This window comes from Palaemon carinicauda, chromosome 42 (assembly GCF_036898095.1).
Source record: "Palaemon carinicauda isolate YSFRI2023 chromosome 42, ASM3689809v2, whole genome shotgun sequence".
NCBI lineage: Eukaryota > Metazoa > Arthropoda > Malacostraca > Decapoda > Palaemonidae > Palaemon > Palaemon carinicauda.
In genome coordinates this window covers 37,177,754-37,194,623 of record NC_090766.1, presented here as the reverse complement: position 1 = coordinate 37,194,623, position 16,870 = coordinate 37,177,754, and the positions used below count along the sequence as shown (strand labels likewise).

At 34.8% G+C, this 16,870-nt stretch overlaps 1 protein-coding gene across 5 annotated transcripts in view; it reads right to left on the bottom strand.

Annotated features, from left to right (window-relative positions):
* Dic1 (Dicarboxylate carrier 1) overlaps positions 1-16,870 on the bottom strand; it is a 60,368-nt gene that overhangs the window by 16,894 nt on the left and 26,604 nt on the right. For 2 of the 5 annotated variants that reach the window (XM_068365133.1, XM_068365131.1), the window contains exons 2-3: positions 8,810-8,976; positions 8,501-8,656 (exon numbers count right to left, since the gene is read on the bottom strand). In XM_068365133.1, coding sequence (XP_068221234.1) covers positions 8,501-8,656; positions 8,810-8,899 — 246 coding nt within the window. In that variant the 5' untranslated portion in view covers positions 8,900-8,976. Of the gene's footprint in view, positions 1-8,500; positions 8,657-8,809; positions 8,977-11,717; positions 11,830-16,368; positions 16,534-16,870 lie in introns of those variants that run through there. The other 3 variants (XM_068365130.1, XM_068365134.1, XM_068365132.1) reach the window with 3 other exon arrangements.

The window sequence follows — 16,870 nt, the reverse complement described above, 5'->3', positions numbered from 1 at the left end:
ACAGATAGAATAAAAGGAAAAATGCTGAATATGCTTAAACATTTTGAGCAAAAGTACTAGAGTAAAGTATCTATGCACTGTACTACACGAGAACTTTATATTCATCAAGACATGCATTAATTGATAATCGCTACCTACATAATACATTTATCCTAATCTCTTATACACAGCAACAACTACCTGTAGTTATCACCATAAAAAGTCAAATTCTTTTTTCTTGACCAAAATAAAGTTTAATTTTCCTTGTAAATCTTATAACATATCAACTACATGAATATGCCTTTTTATCAATAAAGATTAGCATGTTTCAAAACATACAAATTTCTCTTTAATCTTGGGTAGTGTCATAGCCTCTGTACCATGGCCTTCCACTGTCTTGGATTAGAGTTCTTTTGCTTGAGGGCACATTCGGGTACACTGCTCCATCTCATTTCTCTTCCTCTTAATTTTTTTTTCTTAAGTTTTAATAGTTTATATGGTACATGGAAGATCTAATTTAATATTGTTAATATTCTTAAAATATTCCAATTTGATTATCTAACACATTTGTAGTTTATTTCTTTGTTTCCTTTCCTCACTAGGCTACTTTCCTTGTTGGAGCCCTTGGGCTTATAGCATCTTGCTTTTCCAATTAGGGTTGTAAGCTTGGCTTTTAATAATGATGATAATAAGAATAATAATAATAATAATAATAATGTTAATAATAATAATAATAATAATGTTAATAATAATAATGATAATAATGATATTAATGATAATGATAATAATAATAATGATAATAATAATAATTATATTAATAATAATAATAATAATAATAATAATAATGACTGAAAAGAATAAGCAATGTTTTTAAAGTCTATCATGTAAATAAAAATTCACGATACACCAATCTATCCACCCACCGCTAGTGTGATTCTTTGATACCGAACTGGAGAATTCTACAGGTATACTACAAGTCACTGATTAGTAACCTTGAGCATCCAAGAAGCTGTTTGGCAGCCGAATTGTTAGTAAGTCGAATTTTGTTAAATTTTTGGTCGAGGGTAATCCTAACCTGACTCCAATACCTTCAAAGTTCCCGCTACCAAGACAACTATAGTCCTGTTTCATCTAAAATAAATTCAGGTTATTGCAAATGTAGTTTTGCTTACTGTATAAAATTATATAGTATTGTTTTATTACAGTATTTCTTTATCTTATTACAGTATTAAAACTTTTGATACAATATCTGTGTTTCACGATTTCAATTGGACTTATGTTTGTAAGTCAGATGTTTATATGTTGAGGACCTTCTGTAGACTGTATCTATAAATTACTTAAGGTTCTAGAGAAAAAGATATGGCATCCTATCAGACATTAAAAATTTCATTTTACCCGATCGAAAGTTGTAACGGCTCTCTCGCCCACATATCCAATCCTATCCCATATCCTTCGAGACAAGGTTAACTCTAGTCGGGGAAGGATACACGTGGCTTGTTTTAAACACGTCCCTGTTGTATACACGATATCTCTTGCGCTATTCGCTCCTGGGGTAAAGAACTCTGTGATACTTCTCTGGAATATCACTCACAGAAATATCCCAAGTAGAAAGCTGACTTTGAGGAACTCCCATCAGGACGACATGACTAGAGCCTAAAAATTTTATTTTACTCATAAATTGTTTACTATTTTCTTCCCAAGAGATTGGAAAAGAAACTTGCATTAACGGCCTCACATCTTAGAACTATTCCTAGTTTGTTCAGTTTTTTTTATTATTGTCATTATTTTTATTGCTAAATCAACAATTTGAAGATTCTGACAATTTCCTCTAGAAATTTGTTTTCCAATGCTTGACGTTTGTTGTTAAGCTTATGGGAAGCAAATGCAATATTCAAATACTTCAATATATTGAAGTATTTACATTACAGGGTACTGATAATAAAGTAACAGAAGAGTAGTATGGAAGGCCACAGCTTTGGACATCTTGATAATACTTCAAAGTATTTTTGTTCCTCTCTTTAACCTCTTCCTAATTTTCTTATTTTTTTTTATTTTATGCTTTGCTGTCATAGATTTTTGCATGTTCCTTAATGCGAACAAATCTAAAATTCTCTATAATTTCAAATTCAATTTTGGGTGGGTTTCAATGCCATCTCTAAGTTTATAGTTTGAACTGTAACTAGAAACTTTAAGATACTAAACATTAGTCGCATACTCAAGTTGATTCAAACTAATTAAGGCCTTTCTAATTTCTTCCTATAGTTTAATATAATAGTTTCTCAGTAGCACAATTCTATGCCTTTCCCTTAAAGTTCTGGCGATACCAGCCATGACAAAATTGCTGTAAGCTCCTGACTTTTTGCCAGAAAGCAATGTCATGTGCCAATTTACTTATGTTGATGTTTCATAACGAAACTAAAAAAGATTGAAGATATAAAGAAACTGAAATCTATATTAGAAAACTGAATACATTTTCTATAAAGCATTTATGATTACATGAACTGGCGTCATCAGATCCTCATAACATTAACTGTATTTTACCTAAATAAACCTAGGTCATAACTTCCTTTTACTTTTTGTGTCCAAACCCTTAGTATTTCTGTTTCAATAATAGTCTACGTCTAAAATGGTGGGAGGAGAAGGCACTACTGTATTTCCCACAACTCTAAATAAACTTAGGTCATAACCTCCTGTTTTGTGTCCAAACCCTTAGTATTTCTGCTTCAATAATAGTCTACGTCTAAAATGGTGGGAAGAGAAGGCACTACTGTATTTCCCACAACTCTAAATAGACTTAGGTCATAACCTTCTGTTTTGTGTGTCCAAAACCCTTAGTATTTCTGCTTCAAAAATGGTGGGAAGAGAAGGCACTACTGTATTTCCTACAACCCTACATAAACTTAAATCATAACCTCCTGTTTTGTGTCCAAACCCTTAGTATTTTTGCTTCAATAATAGTCTACGTCTAAAATGGTGGGAGGAGAAAGCACTACTGTATTTCCTACAACTCTAAAGAGACTTAGGTCATAACCTCCTGTTTTGTGTGTCCAAACCCTTAGTATTTCTGCTTCAATAATAGTCTGTCTAGAAGGGTGGGAGGAGAAGGCACTACTGCACTTCCCACACCTTGAAAAAACAGCTCGTCTCTTTAATTGCGTAACAAAAAAAAGTTTCTAACGTTCTTTTTGGGCAGTCCAAGCGCTTATATAATGTCCAGAATAAAATCATATCTAAAATATGGTTTATTAGAACCGTTGAGTCATTAATATACCTAGTTAGCAATTGGCATTTTCAAAAATAAATGGGCAAACAAGACGAAAGGGATGCCTGTGGAACTATCACACACCATTGACATTCTCTGTTAGGATCAGACAATCTTTAGGCATCAAGACCAGGCATCGAATGCAGATTAAGTAAAAGGAATTTTGTATGCCTAATGGGCAGCCAATGTCCCATACCAGGAATTGGAAATTATAAGAATTTGGGTTCATCATCCAACTGTGAAAAGCTCATGCTAGTATCCACAGTAATTGGTCATGCACCATAATCAAGCCTACAATCACCTGATTTTACCCTATCCTCGAAATTAACTAGATGTCAACCGTCTTTCGACTTCTCCCAAAGCCTAATAAACCCCTTAGGAATCCATTTGAGAATCTATAATGTTTGACAGAGGAGTTTTGTCATAATTTTGTGTAAACACTAATGAAAGATTGTCAACAAGAATTAGTTGAAATAACCTACATATACCACCAGCTGTGCCGCAAAAGACCTGTAGGGGAACTAATTACTGTACAATGAGAATTGAACAACACACTTTAGATGATGATCAGTGTTTTTTGTAGTATCCTTTCAACTGTTAATATTATTTTCTACCTTTACTTTTCAATTGTTCCCCTTCTCTCTCCCAATGCAACTGGTCAAATTTTTCAACTTTACCTTTCTTAGTTTTACCCTTTCCTCCAAAAACAAAGAATCTGAATGAATCTTATAAGAGGCTAGAAAAGAAACTCAGTGATCCCGCACAACTATTTGTTCAAGCTTTGCTAATAAAATTACTGAATTGTCAACTCTGGTTAAGTCACTGCCATACAATCAATAAGACTGTGGATAAAATAGTTTGGATGATTAATGAAAATATTATGCCCAAACTAACAATAATGAGATGTACCACATCTCTAGGTGTGGCCATGATAAGCCAAATTCCAGAGTACAATCTCATCACAATTTTATGAACAATTCAAGTGAATTATAAACCTACATGGATCTAAAACAGGAGAAGAAACTGTATCAAAATACAGTCTTAAAAACAACAACGGATTTAAAAATGTGAAGATCTACATGCCCAAAACTGTAAATATCTATCACTCTGCCCAAAACTGCAAATATCTATCACTATAACAAAAATCTAAGCTACTTTGAAGTTTCATACACAGCAAAATGATCATACCCTTTCAAAATGACCAAAAGGAGGAGGACTGTGGGTTTTACGAATTTTCATTTCTGATTTAAAGTCATATGGGTCAGCAATATGGAAAGGAAGGACTATCAGAGGTGGGGTGCAATTGGGGTAAGACACCACAGTCACATCGTGAAAAGAAAAATCAAAGGGTTGGATGGTTAAGATGGAAGGAAAAAAGGCAAGAGTATGTACTGCAAAAAGGTAAGTTGAAGGTAATAAACTGTTCCTTAGTTTACAATTTGGCTTTTGCAAAGCCCTTGGAGTATGTGATCCCTTTTTTATAATTGCCAATGCTGTACAGATATCACTTGATTGTGTGATAACAGCACTGAGTACTTCAATAACAAAACCATGGGTGATTTTATACAAAGGCTTCTCCACATATTGCCCGATTGGATTGATTTTATTAATTTGGGCTAAATAGCCCAGCACTGAGGTCAGTGAAGCCATTCAGCACCCAAGTTGTGGTGGCCTATGTGGTAACGTCACTGACTGGTGATCGCCAGATTGCGGTTCAAGTCCCCCTCAAGCTCGTTAGTTCCTTTCGGTGCTGCAACTTCACCATCCTTGTCAGCTAAGGATGGGGGGTTTGGGGGACCCTATAGGTCTATTTGCCGAGTCATCCGCTGCCACTGCCTGGTCCTCCTTGGTCCCAGCTTGGGTGGAGAGGGGGGTTGGGCACTGATCATATGTAATATGGTTCATTATCTAAGACATTGGCCTGCTTGATAGGGCAATGTCACTGTCCCTTGCCTCTGCCATTCATGAGTGGCCTTTAAACCTCTAAGTCCATCTGGCCTAAAATCTTAAGAGTTACACAAGGAGGTAAAATTAAAAGTTGAGCAGCCACATGGAAGAAAGTAAGCACGAACAGAGGTAAATTACAAGGATACTAAGCAAGAGGAATTAGGGGCAAAAGCAATGCTGCAAAGACCCTTAAGTAATGCCTAGTGTACCACTGAAGACCAGTAACACTATGGAAACCACAAATTGCAGACAGAGTTTTAGAGCTGGTGGAAATTATCTAACTAACATGCAGTGATGTAGAAAGGATATTTTTTTGCATCTCCCTTAATAGGTTGAATAAGGGGAAGCTTATTCTTTATTTGAGCCCAGTTAATGCCTCGCCTCAAGTTGGTTTTTAAAGGCTTTCACATTCTTGATATCAGCTTGAAGTTCCATCCAGTGCAGTCATATGTTTCTCCTCCCTCTCAACATTGTTTGTAAGTGTTATCAAAGTCTGTTGTAATGTCTTTCTTAGACCAATAGTTTATGATAACTGACAATCAAAGAATTACCATTGCAAAACCTTTCCCAAATAGAAAGTCACCTGCTTAAGAAAAAGATGTGTTTTTGGAGTGAGTTCACAAGTTGAAAAGTTGTTAAAGTTCAACATAATTAACTTATGCATCCACTCAATACCCTTAACCCCTCCTACACTTCATTAATTTCAGTCATGTGTTTCTTGTTAATACTAGTAATGAGGTAGCCTACATATGAACTAAGAATGCATATAGGTAACCATTTCTGCATAATAAACGGATTTTGAAACAAAGCGAAAAATCTATTTTTGGGTGAGATGGCCATGTCGTCCTGATGGAATGTTCCTTTGGGCAGATTTCTAAGGGATATTTAGCTACAGTGATACTCCCAGAGAATTGAGCATAGGTCTCCAGAATTCTAAGTCCTGGCGCGAGTATCCTTAAAAATTTTCTTAAGGATATTGCATATCAGAGTACGTATTTCTTGATACGACACATGGCAATCTTCACCCCGAATAGAATTTTCGCTCTGAGGGGGAAGAGTGGTGAAATTGAAGAGGAGCAGTCATCAAGGTTACTCGGTGGATCCCCTTCCCGTACTACTACAAGGCCCAATATGGCTACCCATTCCTTTGTTAGTAGCGAATTACGCACAGTGTATCTCCCGCTTGCTCTCTAATTTGTATTCTGTTCTAGGCTTATTCAAAAAGTGAATTATTCATTGCACACAGGTTGAGGAAACTAATATATTATACAGCTTGTCTGTGTGATTCTGTTTTCTGCTGTAATTACAGAACTAAAGTGTTATACAGCAATTAAACTTTAAGAGGATTTTGCTTAATTTGCATTTGATAAACTAAAAGCATTTTGCTTGATTTGCATCTATAAAAGCTTTAAAGGCATTTTACTAAATTTGCATTTGAAAATCTTTAAAAGCATTTTACTAAATTTGCATTTGAAAATCTTTAAAAGCATTTTCATAAATTTACATTTGAAAAACTTTTAGAGCATCATGCTCAATTTGTATCTAAAAAAAAAAAAAAAAAAAAAAAAAAACTTAAAGGCATTTTGCTTTATTTGCATTTGAAAAAACTTGAAAAGCATCTACCTAAATTTACATTTGAATTTACATTTAAAATAACATTAAAAGCATTTTCCTATATTTACATTTGAAAAAAAATTTAAAAGCATTTTCCTAAATTTATATTTGAAAAAACTTTAGGAGCATTTTGCTTAATTTGCAATCCTTCTGAATCTATAAAATTTACCTATACTGATTTCTACAAAGACCTTCAACCTTATAGCAACTAAGGAGTAATTTCATTCAATAGAAAAAATATATTTCTAGAAGATATTACAAATTATCCTAACCCCATTTTAAAATTCCTTTTAACATTATTACAGTACTTGAGGCATTGTACTCAAGTACAGCAGATAAAAAAATTCTGTAGAATTCATATCTTCATATGCTCATTGCAGTAATCTTTTACAGATAGCCGATATTAAGTTTAAGTTATTAAAATCTTTTAATTTTAGTTCCCTCTTCATATGCAGAGTACAGCTGTAGTTTCCTATAAATCTTATACTTTTTCTAAATCTGGAGAGAAATAATAAACAAATGGATACACCATTCAATCTATAATTGGTAAACTATAAACCCATACATGAGTTTTAGGGACTGAAAATACATTTTCAGATCTAAGGTCCTAAAATTTTCCGACTACAATGCTAAGGTCTACTGAAATTATAAACAAAAACAAAAACATGATAAATCAGTTATGCTCATCATCATCATCTCCTACGCCTATTGATGCAAAGAGCCTCGGTTAGCTATCACCAGTCGTCTCTCTCTCAAGCTTTTAAATCAACACTTCTTCACTCATCATCTTTTCGGCTTATACTCCTGAGGCCTGGTGGATGATCTTACTGGAATTAGTATGGACTGGCAGGGGTTCCTTGATTTAGTTAGATAGGCCCTGCACATCACAAGGAACTGGATATGCTTTGATTGAATCCACTATGGATTTAAAACGTCTATAGAAAGTCACGTTCATCATTTTAAATTAAACGCTTAAATAAATGAACTTGGACAAATATCTGTTTTGGCCAGTATTCAATATGTATAAGGTACTGTATTTCATATGTTCCTTTTGATGTTATTGTTCTTTCTATGCACTGCAAGCTACGGTACTTCCCATTTGTTACCAATCATTAGATTTAAATGATTCTGTATATATATAAATTCATCAGAAATTCCTCTATTATAATTATCGTTATATTACAAGTACAGTACCATACTATTTGCAGGAACTATAGTAATGTTATACATAAAAAGACAACTGAAAATGACTTACAACGCCAAATACATCATCGTATAGATGAATACCTGTACTTACAAAATAAGAGCTATTTTGGATACGGTACAGAATATAGAAAAACTAAATTAACTGAAGAAAAGGAGACTTTAACCAGCCCCTAACATTGTAACAAAAACATGCTTGGTCTAAATGATAAAAAGGAAAACCCTATTATTAGCATTACTATTATTACTAACTAAGCTACAAACCTAGTTGGAAAAGCAAGATGCTATTAACCCAAGGGCTCCTGCAGAGGAAAATAGCCCAGTGAGGAAAGAAAATAAGGAAATAAATAAATATACCTAACAAATGACTTTTTCACAGCAACAGGTTTCTAATCTAAACAATACTTTTCAATCAAATTTACACCGCTATATAATAAAGTAGGCATAATCAATAAAGAGTATACAAGACCAAAATTAGAATGCAGGAAATCGTACCTCATATATTCCAAATCTTGTCGTCGAGTACGTGAGCTGCCTGAGTAGAGATGCTGAGAGGCCGTTGTACAGAGCCAACAAACCCTGACTCCTCACAATATGGACAGCCATTTGACCTCCACCCATTGTGCTAACTTGCTGGGTTTGCAAGTGCACCTAAGAAAAATGGAAATGTAGATATTAATAAACATGATTCAATGAACTGAAAACACTATATTAGAAGAAAAATCATAAGCCACCTTCACTACAAATTTGAAACACATTAGTACTGTGCACTGTATTGAATTTAACTAATGTACTGTACATTACCTTGAGGAGATCAAGTGGATGAGTACAACAAGCAGCTCCACATGAGGATAATCCTCCAAAATACCACTTCGCAACTCGTTGCTCCCCCATTGTCCTGACGAGTGGTGCTCACTTCTACACGTTACTTAACGATATACGGATTGATATGAAGTAAAGTGTAAGGCTCCCTGAAAAATGACACATATAATAAAATTAATTTGACATCAAAATTTTGTAGCATACGGTATAAATATTGCCCTGAAAATATAAATAACTTTGAATTTGTAATCTTTTCAAGTTATAGATACCCGAGACCTGTAAAATAGGAAAAGTCTTTATAGCTAGAGACTGGAAGGTAACAGAAATACCAGTAGTTAAAGTAGTTAACAACAGGTGCTGTGAATGGGCAAGTAGCTCTGCCCACTCTCCTTCTAAAGGACTTCAATTTTGATCTTCGGCTCAGGATTGAAGGAGGTTGTTGGGGTGGGAAGTTTAGGACTTGGGTTTGTATAACTAAGAAAAAATACAAATTACATTACTACTAAAAATTGCGATTTGTCCCTAAATGTATAACAAACTTTCATCCATTAAAATAGGGAGAATTAAATCATTGGAAAGTAGGACGTCCCCCTAGAACTGAACGGATTGATGCTTTTTCTTCCCTGGAATATTAAGTCATTCTGGTCCCACAAAAAAGTGGAGATGATTCCTCAAACCTCCTATCAGCACATCAAAGGGATGAGAAGGTTGAGAAGGCCTGGCCATTGCTTGATTATATATCTGGTATGTAGTCAACGAAGGAATCTCTCTCTCACGAAAAGGAGAGACAGTTTGGAACGAGATACCTGGTGCATGATGGCCAGTGGATAGGTAATCATTACACCATCCTCTCCCTTATTAAAGGAGGATGGGGAAGAATATCTTCTTACAAATCTAGTCTAAATGGAATGCTGCTCAAATGTAGATCACCAGCATCAATGTCAGATCAAGCTTTCAATGGTAGTAATGCTTCATTCTCTAGTTGGGGAACAAAGTAGAAGAAGAGCCAGTCATTCTATTTTTTACTCAAGACTTAGATCGAACATGCAAACATTGACAAGATACTTCCTATCCCGTATGAGAGCTCGGCTTGGAGCACATGTCGGAGTGCGGCAATCGCCTCAAACTCCCCCAGCGCTTAAGAAACTCCCCTATGTAGATCAAAGTTCTTCCTGCTGCTGAAGCAAACTCCCCGATACCAAGTCAAAGTGTTTTACTCAGAAGCTACAGCAAAAGGTGAACTCAATAAGCAGTGCAATATGCTATACATTCTCGCACTGTCATGGACATCAGAGAAGACTCAAACATCCCGCTCCTAAACGAATAAGCTCTACATTAAGTCAAAACAAGCCCTATATTAAGCCCACCATATAGGGAGGCCATCAATTACACACAATAAATGAAGATACACTAATTGCTTACAATTATGTCCATCAGGCACAGTGATGGAATCTTTTGCCGACCTTAGCCATACACTAATATATTGCCCTACCTACATATGTATTCCTGCTTTATTTCATTATTGTAAGGAAAGCAAAAACAAATTCAAATTAAAAACTATGAAATGTAGATTAAACAGCCTTGGATAGTAAGGAAAAGTATGTACATACTCATTATGCCCGAAAACAAAAGTGAGTGTGACAGAAATGGGCAGAGTTACACGCCACGTTTACCTTCAATTGTAAACTACTGTATCTTGCTAGAAATTTGAACCAACATGTCATGCACTTCCTATCCTGAAAGACGAAATTCTTGTACAGTACTGTATACATTTAGGAACAAAGTTTTTCACACCAAGTCCTTTATGGGGATAGATATTAAACTGTAGGGGAATCAAAATGGTATGACCAACTCATGTACTGTGCAACCAGTTGTACTCAAAGGTGCGTAATAAATCACAGAATGCAACGAACCATAAAACTGAACTCATTGCAAACTGCTCAATTCTTCAATAAGTCCTCGTATTTTAATGATTTTGACTTGCAACAGTTGTACACGTGCCACTCCCATAATGTTATCTTATGATTTTTTAAATTTTCTTTTATCATTCTACTGTATACCGGTATTCATATTTTCAATGTACTGTACTTAATGTAATTTTGTGTTAAACATGTATAAAAACCAGTTACAATATTATTGTAGGAATGGATCTTCTTTGTAACTCAAGGACCTAGTGTATTCCTAATAAATCCTTACCAATATTACTCAATAATGGAACCTACTAAATCTTAAAGAACCACTTCTGCTTCAACATACTACTGCATTGTCATTAGTTTCTTGTACATTTCCTAGATGCTTTAGTTTTTTCATTGTCGCTTTGGTTCTTGTAGACTGTAATTAAATACGCTGTAATTCTGGTACAAATAAAAAATCAGACTTGCTATAAAGAGGGCCATGTAAAGTAAATAAATTTGAGACGACAGAACTGACAAGCACTACAGCCATCATTTTTTCCCAAAAAAGTTTATTTGCACTAGTCAGCAACTAAAAGTGCATACAGTATAGTACTTAGACAGCCATACCAGAAAACCACAAGGCCATATGAAGGGACGATACAAATTTCAGATTATTATTATTATCATTACTACTTGCTAAGCTGCAACCTTGTACGAAAAGCAGGATGCTATAGGCACAGGGGCTCCAACAGGGAAAATAGCTCAGTGATTAAAGGAAACAAGGAAAAATAAAATATTCTAAAAAGAGTAACAACATTAAAATAAATATCTATATAAACTATAAAAACTTTAACAAAAGAGGAGGAAGAGAAACACTATAAAATATGTGCCTGGTTGTACCCTCAAGCAAGAGCGTATGGACTTAAACATTATGGGGAAAAACTAAAAATTCTATCTCCTACTACAACCATAAAATATAAATAATCCAGACATACCGGTACAGAGCAGAAATCAAGCGAGAAACACAAGTAGGACGGTTGTCCTTCTATTCCTTATCTGCCAGATTGGTTTCAAACATCAGACATCGTTTACCCAAAATGATGAGAGATAATATGATTGCTTATCTACATTTGAAGACTCTCATGGCTCCTTATGTAGTGTATATACAGATAAAATCTTAGTTACACCGACCGGCAAGATAATGAGACATACAAGTTACATAATTTCTACCGGTTGTAACTTTCCTGAAACTTTACATGGCTGAGGAAACCCAATAAGTGCACTTGACAACACTGGAGTACTGTATTGGAGTACAATATCTAAACTAATAAACAAATTCCATTTCAAATAAAAGAAATTTTTTATAGTTTATATAAGAAATATCAATTTCAATGTTGTTACTGTTCTTAAAAGATTTTATTTTTCCTTGTTTCCTTTCCTCACTGAGCTATTTTCCTTCTTGGGGCCCCTTGGCTTATACACTATCATCCTGCTTTTCCAGCTAGGGTTGTAGCTTAGCAAGTTATAATAATAATAATAATAATAATAATAATAATAATAATAATAATAACAGTAAATGATCACCTACAACTTTTATGCAAATTCCAACCCCAGATCATTCAATTTCTTCATAGTTCAGGAAATGTTAAAAATTCTTAAATATCTTTTTATGTATAATGCCATGTCCTAAACAGACATTTTACAATTCAGCTTAAACATCTATCCTATTAGCAGAATTTCTACGTTGTAGATAAAACAAACAAATGATTGAAATCTTAATCTCAACTATTGTAAGGTAAATTACAGTTGTTTGTTTAAAAATGTACTTAAAATTAATCATTTATTCATTTCACCTACAAACCACAGCCATAATTAAAGTTGAATGTAGTATATCCTTTGTAGAAAAAAAGATTATCACAAAACTCTTACGTTTTGTCATCCAACAAAAGGCTTCCATAATTCTCTTCACGGTATAAATAGTCACTGCTAATCACTGTATATATAGTTTGTCTTTAAAGCTACTGTATTTGATGATATTGCTATGGTTGTCAGTCTTATTACAGTTAGGATGAAGAGATATGATATTCAGATACTGTACATACTCTAAAGGTATTAATAGGTACCCCTGATTCGATAGAAAATAGTGCCTTAGGTTTGTCCCCCCAAAAATAAAATAATTGGCACACACTATCAACCGACAGGTCAGATGGCAGATAGCACATAACACATGGGTGGAAGTGAAAAAACTTAGAAATGTTAGTGACACTGCTTTGATGTAAACAAAATATGTTTTAAATACTTTTCTTTACCCAGCTGACGGCCAATAAGCAACACACATCTTGATTGGGGGGGGGGGGTTTTCCTCTATGGTAGAAGGTGAGAGTACATTATTATAAACGGAAACAAGCCATGCTTAAACAAGGATAGTCTACTATACAGTGGTCAGTGCCCTAATTTAAGATGTGCAGTCCCCTTTGCTACGTAGCTACTTCAACAAAAAGGCCTATCATACACTCAGTCTTGGTAAAGAGGACCTAAGGAATTAAGAAAAAAAAAAATGGTTTTTACTCTCCTCTCTAACGGAAGTCTCTTTCCTTAACTCATAATCATCTTCTCCCCCTACGCCTATTGGCGCAAAGGGCCTCAGTTAGATTTCGTCAGTTGTCTCTATATTCAGATACACTGAATATATATATATTTGGCCTTAACAATATTACGACAATAGAATCACAAATGCCACTTGCAATACGGGTTATGTCGGAAAGGTCGAGGACGATTGGTGACAAAGTAGTGAGGATCATTTTCAGGATCTCTGTTATTTCTAATTTATGAAGGATTTGCTTTTTAGGAATATAACTAACTCACGCAGGTTTATTTTTGGATTACCTAGTGCTATACTAAAACTGAACCCCAGTAGTCGCACTCCCCAAGAGAGATTAGTTCACCAAACTTTAAACTAGGCTCCACGGGGCACTAGAGGATTTGGAAGACCCAGGCCTACATGGCTGAGGACAATGAAGCGTAAAGTAGAGGATGAATGGAGAAGCATTGATTTAAAAGCTCAATATAGAGACAACTGACATTTTTAATCCCTACAGGTAAGGAACAAGTCATTTGTTGCCTTGAAGGTATTTTCATTTTGAATGTGGTATACAATATCATTATTATTATTACTTGCTAGGCTACAACCCTAGTTGGAAAAGCAGGATGCTATAAGCCCAGGGGCTCCAACAGGGAAAATAGCCCAGTGAGGAAAGGAAATAAGGAAAAATAAAATACAGTACAGTATTCTAAGAACAGTAACATTCAAATAAATATTTCCTTTATAAACAATAAAAACTTTTAACAAAACAAGAGAAAGAGAAACAAGATAGAATAGTGTACCAGAGTGTACCCTCAAGCAAGAGAATTCCAACCCAAGACAGTGGAAGACCATGATATAGAGGCTATAGCACTGCCCAAGACTTGGAGAACAATGGTTTGATTTCTGAGTGTCTTTCTCCTACACTACAGCATTACTTTTCTGACTTTTTATTAGAATTTTGATTCATTTAGTATTTAGACATCTTAATCTTTGGCAGCCTATTACAGAAAACTTCAAAAATGGGAAGCTACGCTTCTTAGGACAGGTTACATTGGGGAAGACAAGGAGAAGCTTCAGCCCATCCAATTGTCATCATGGGGAACACACTGAGATCTGAGTTAGGTTAGATTCTTGTCCTTGCTAGACTTCTAACTCTTTTCACATCTCAGAGCCTTTGTATAACAGCCCAGTTCCTCATGTGTTGATTAAAAATGGGCATTAACTAACCTAAACTTAACCCCTAACCTAACTTACAAGCTGCATCCTTACCTACTTACCCGCCCTGCGACCCCCCTTACACTGCCATAATCCAAGTTAGTCATAATAATAAATACAGGTGGCTGCTATCATACATATACACAACCCCCCTTTCCCCCAAAACAATATACAAGTGTTTCCAATTATTAGTAGATAAATGGAATTGTGGTTATGCAAATGTCCATAAAAATGCATGTCAAATTCATAAATATATATATATATATATATATATATATATATATATATATATATATATATATATATATATATATATATATATAAAATGGGTGTATATAGTTCACTGGGACACGTGTATATTATCTCATGACTTGTCAAACCAATTTTCCTTATGAGAAAAAATGTTTATCTTTAATTTATATTATGAAGTTAGTCTTCCAATCTACGAACTTTTATGATTTAGTGTTACCATACCATAAGTGAATGATGTTGGTAAGCAACACACAGTCGATATTTAGTTATAGGATAAGCTAAGAATATGGCAGTTTAAGGGGAGGGGGTCACGGGCTCCACCTGGTAGGTAAGTAGGTAAAGGTATGGCTCTTAAGTTAGGCTAGGTTAGGTTTGATGATGTGTTTCCCATTTAAAATATGGTTTTTCAGTCATAGCTTGACATTTCACACCCTGTCCGTCTCAACCAATTATAAAATCCTCCTCTTTTCCTGCCATTGCATAAACAATACATAAGATAAATTATTGATGATTATTTCCAATATAGGACAGGGGATTACCACTTGATACACAGGTGTCAATGACGACGTCCAGTGAGAAATGGTTAGACCTGGGCTTTGTGGCAGCAACTTTCTATGTATGTTTTGTAACCCACCCAATACAGATGTCTGGTGAAAATTTCAAGTGTGTGTTTATATACAAGGTGGAAAAGAATTATTATTATTATTATTACTAGCCAAGCTCTACCCTAGATGGAAAAGCAAGATGCTATTAGCCCAAAGGCTCCAACAGGGAAAAGTAGCCCAGTGAGGAATTATTATTATTACTAGCCAAGCTACAACCCTAGTTGGAAAAGCAAGATGCTATAAGCCCAAAGGCTCCAACAGGGAAAAGTAGCCCAGTGAGGAATTATTATTATTACTAGCCAAGCTACAACCCTAGTTGGAAAAGCAAGATGCTATAAGCCCAAAGGCTCCAACAGGGAAAAGTAGCACACTGAGGAAAGGAAATAAGGAAATAAATAAATGAGAACAAATTAACAATAAATCATTCTAAACACAGTAACAATGTCAAAACAGACATGTCATATATAAACTATAAAAGGGCTTATATTGTGGTTTATCAAGGTACAATGTGTTAAAGGAAAGTTTATCACCAGGGGAAGAATTTTTGGTAGATTACCATCGATCTCTTGTAACATAATAGGTGTGACATCTGTAATCCCCCAAAATGCAATTGATTACGATAAGCAGGATTGGTTTAAAAGTTATCTAAAAACAAAGAAAAAAAAGGTATTGAATCTTAAAAATACATAGTCATACTCAACTTTAACCTTGACCGACCTAACAACAGTTTAGACAAGTTTCTAGTATAAGTTTTTTTTTTCTATCAGACAAAAAAAAAAGAAAAAAAAGAGACCTTTAAACTTTCCCATGTAATAAAATAAGTTGGCTTACAGTTACTTTTTTTCACATAGACTAGTCAGGTTAAGCCCCTCCAACATGCACTATTTGACACAATCTGGCTTCATTAAATCCGAACTTTTGATGCAGTAGTGATAGATGTAACATGGTGAATAATTTAAAATGTTTCGGTAACAATCTAAACCGACATACACCTCACTTACACAGCTACGGAGCCAATACACTAGAACTTTTCAAGATACGTGCCACTCTCTTAATACAACTGAACACAGTAAAAACGTAAATACAGTACACACCACAGAGTGGCAACACTCCCTTAACTTGGACGCGAGCCAAGGTGATCAAATAATTCTGGGAAAACGCTGATATTACACTCAAAATTAAATCAAAATATATACTAAAACACTTATAAAATGACACTGAAGTTTATTAAATCAGACACGGCTTATCAGAGATGTATCAACGTCAGAAATAATAAAAATAGGCTAAAAAGTAAAAATACTGATCGATGAATAAAGGAAAGTTCCCCCAATATGAACGGACCTTGAAGGGACCAATCAGAAGTCGCCGCTCACCGCCTCACTCAGCCACACCTACGAGATCAGCCAATCACAGACAACCTACGGCCTTGTGACAATACTATATTACTATATTAATCCATTCACTTTGATCAAATGTAGTTAATAATAATGGA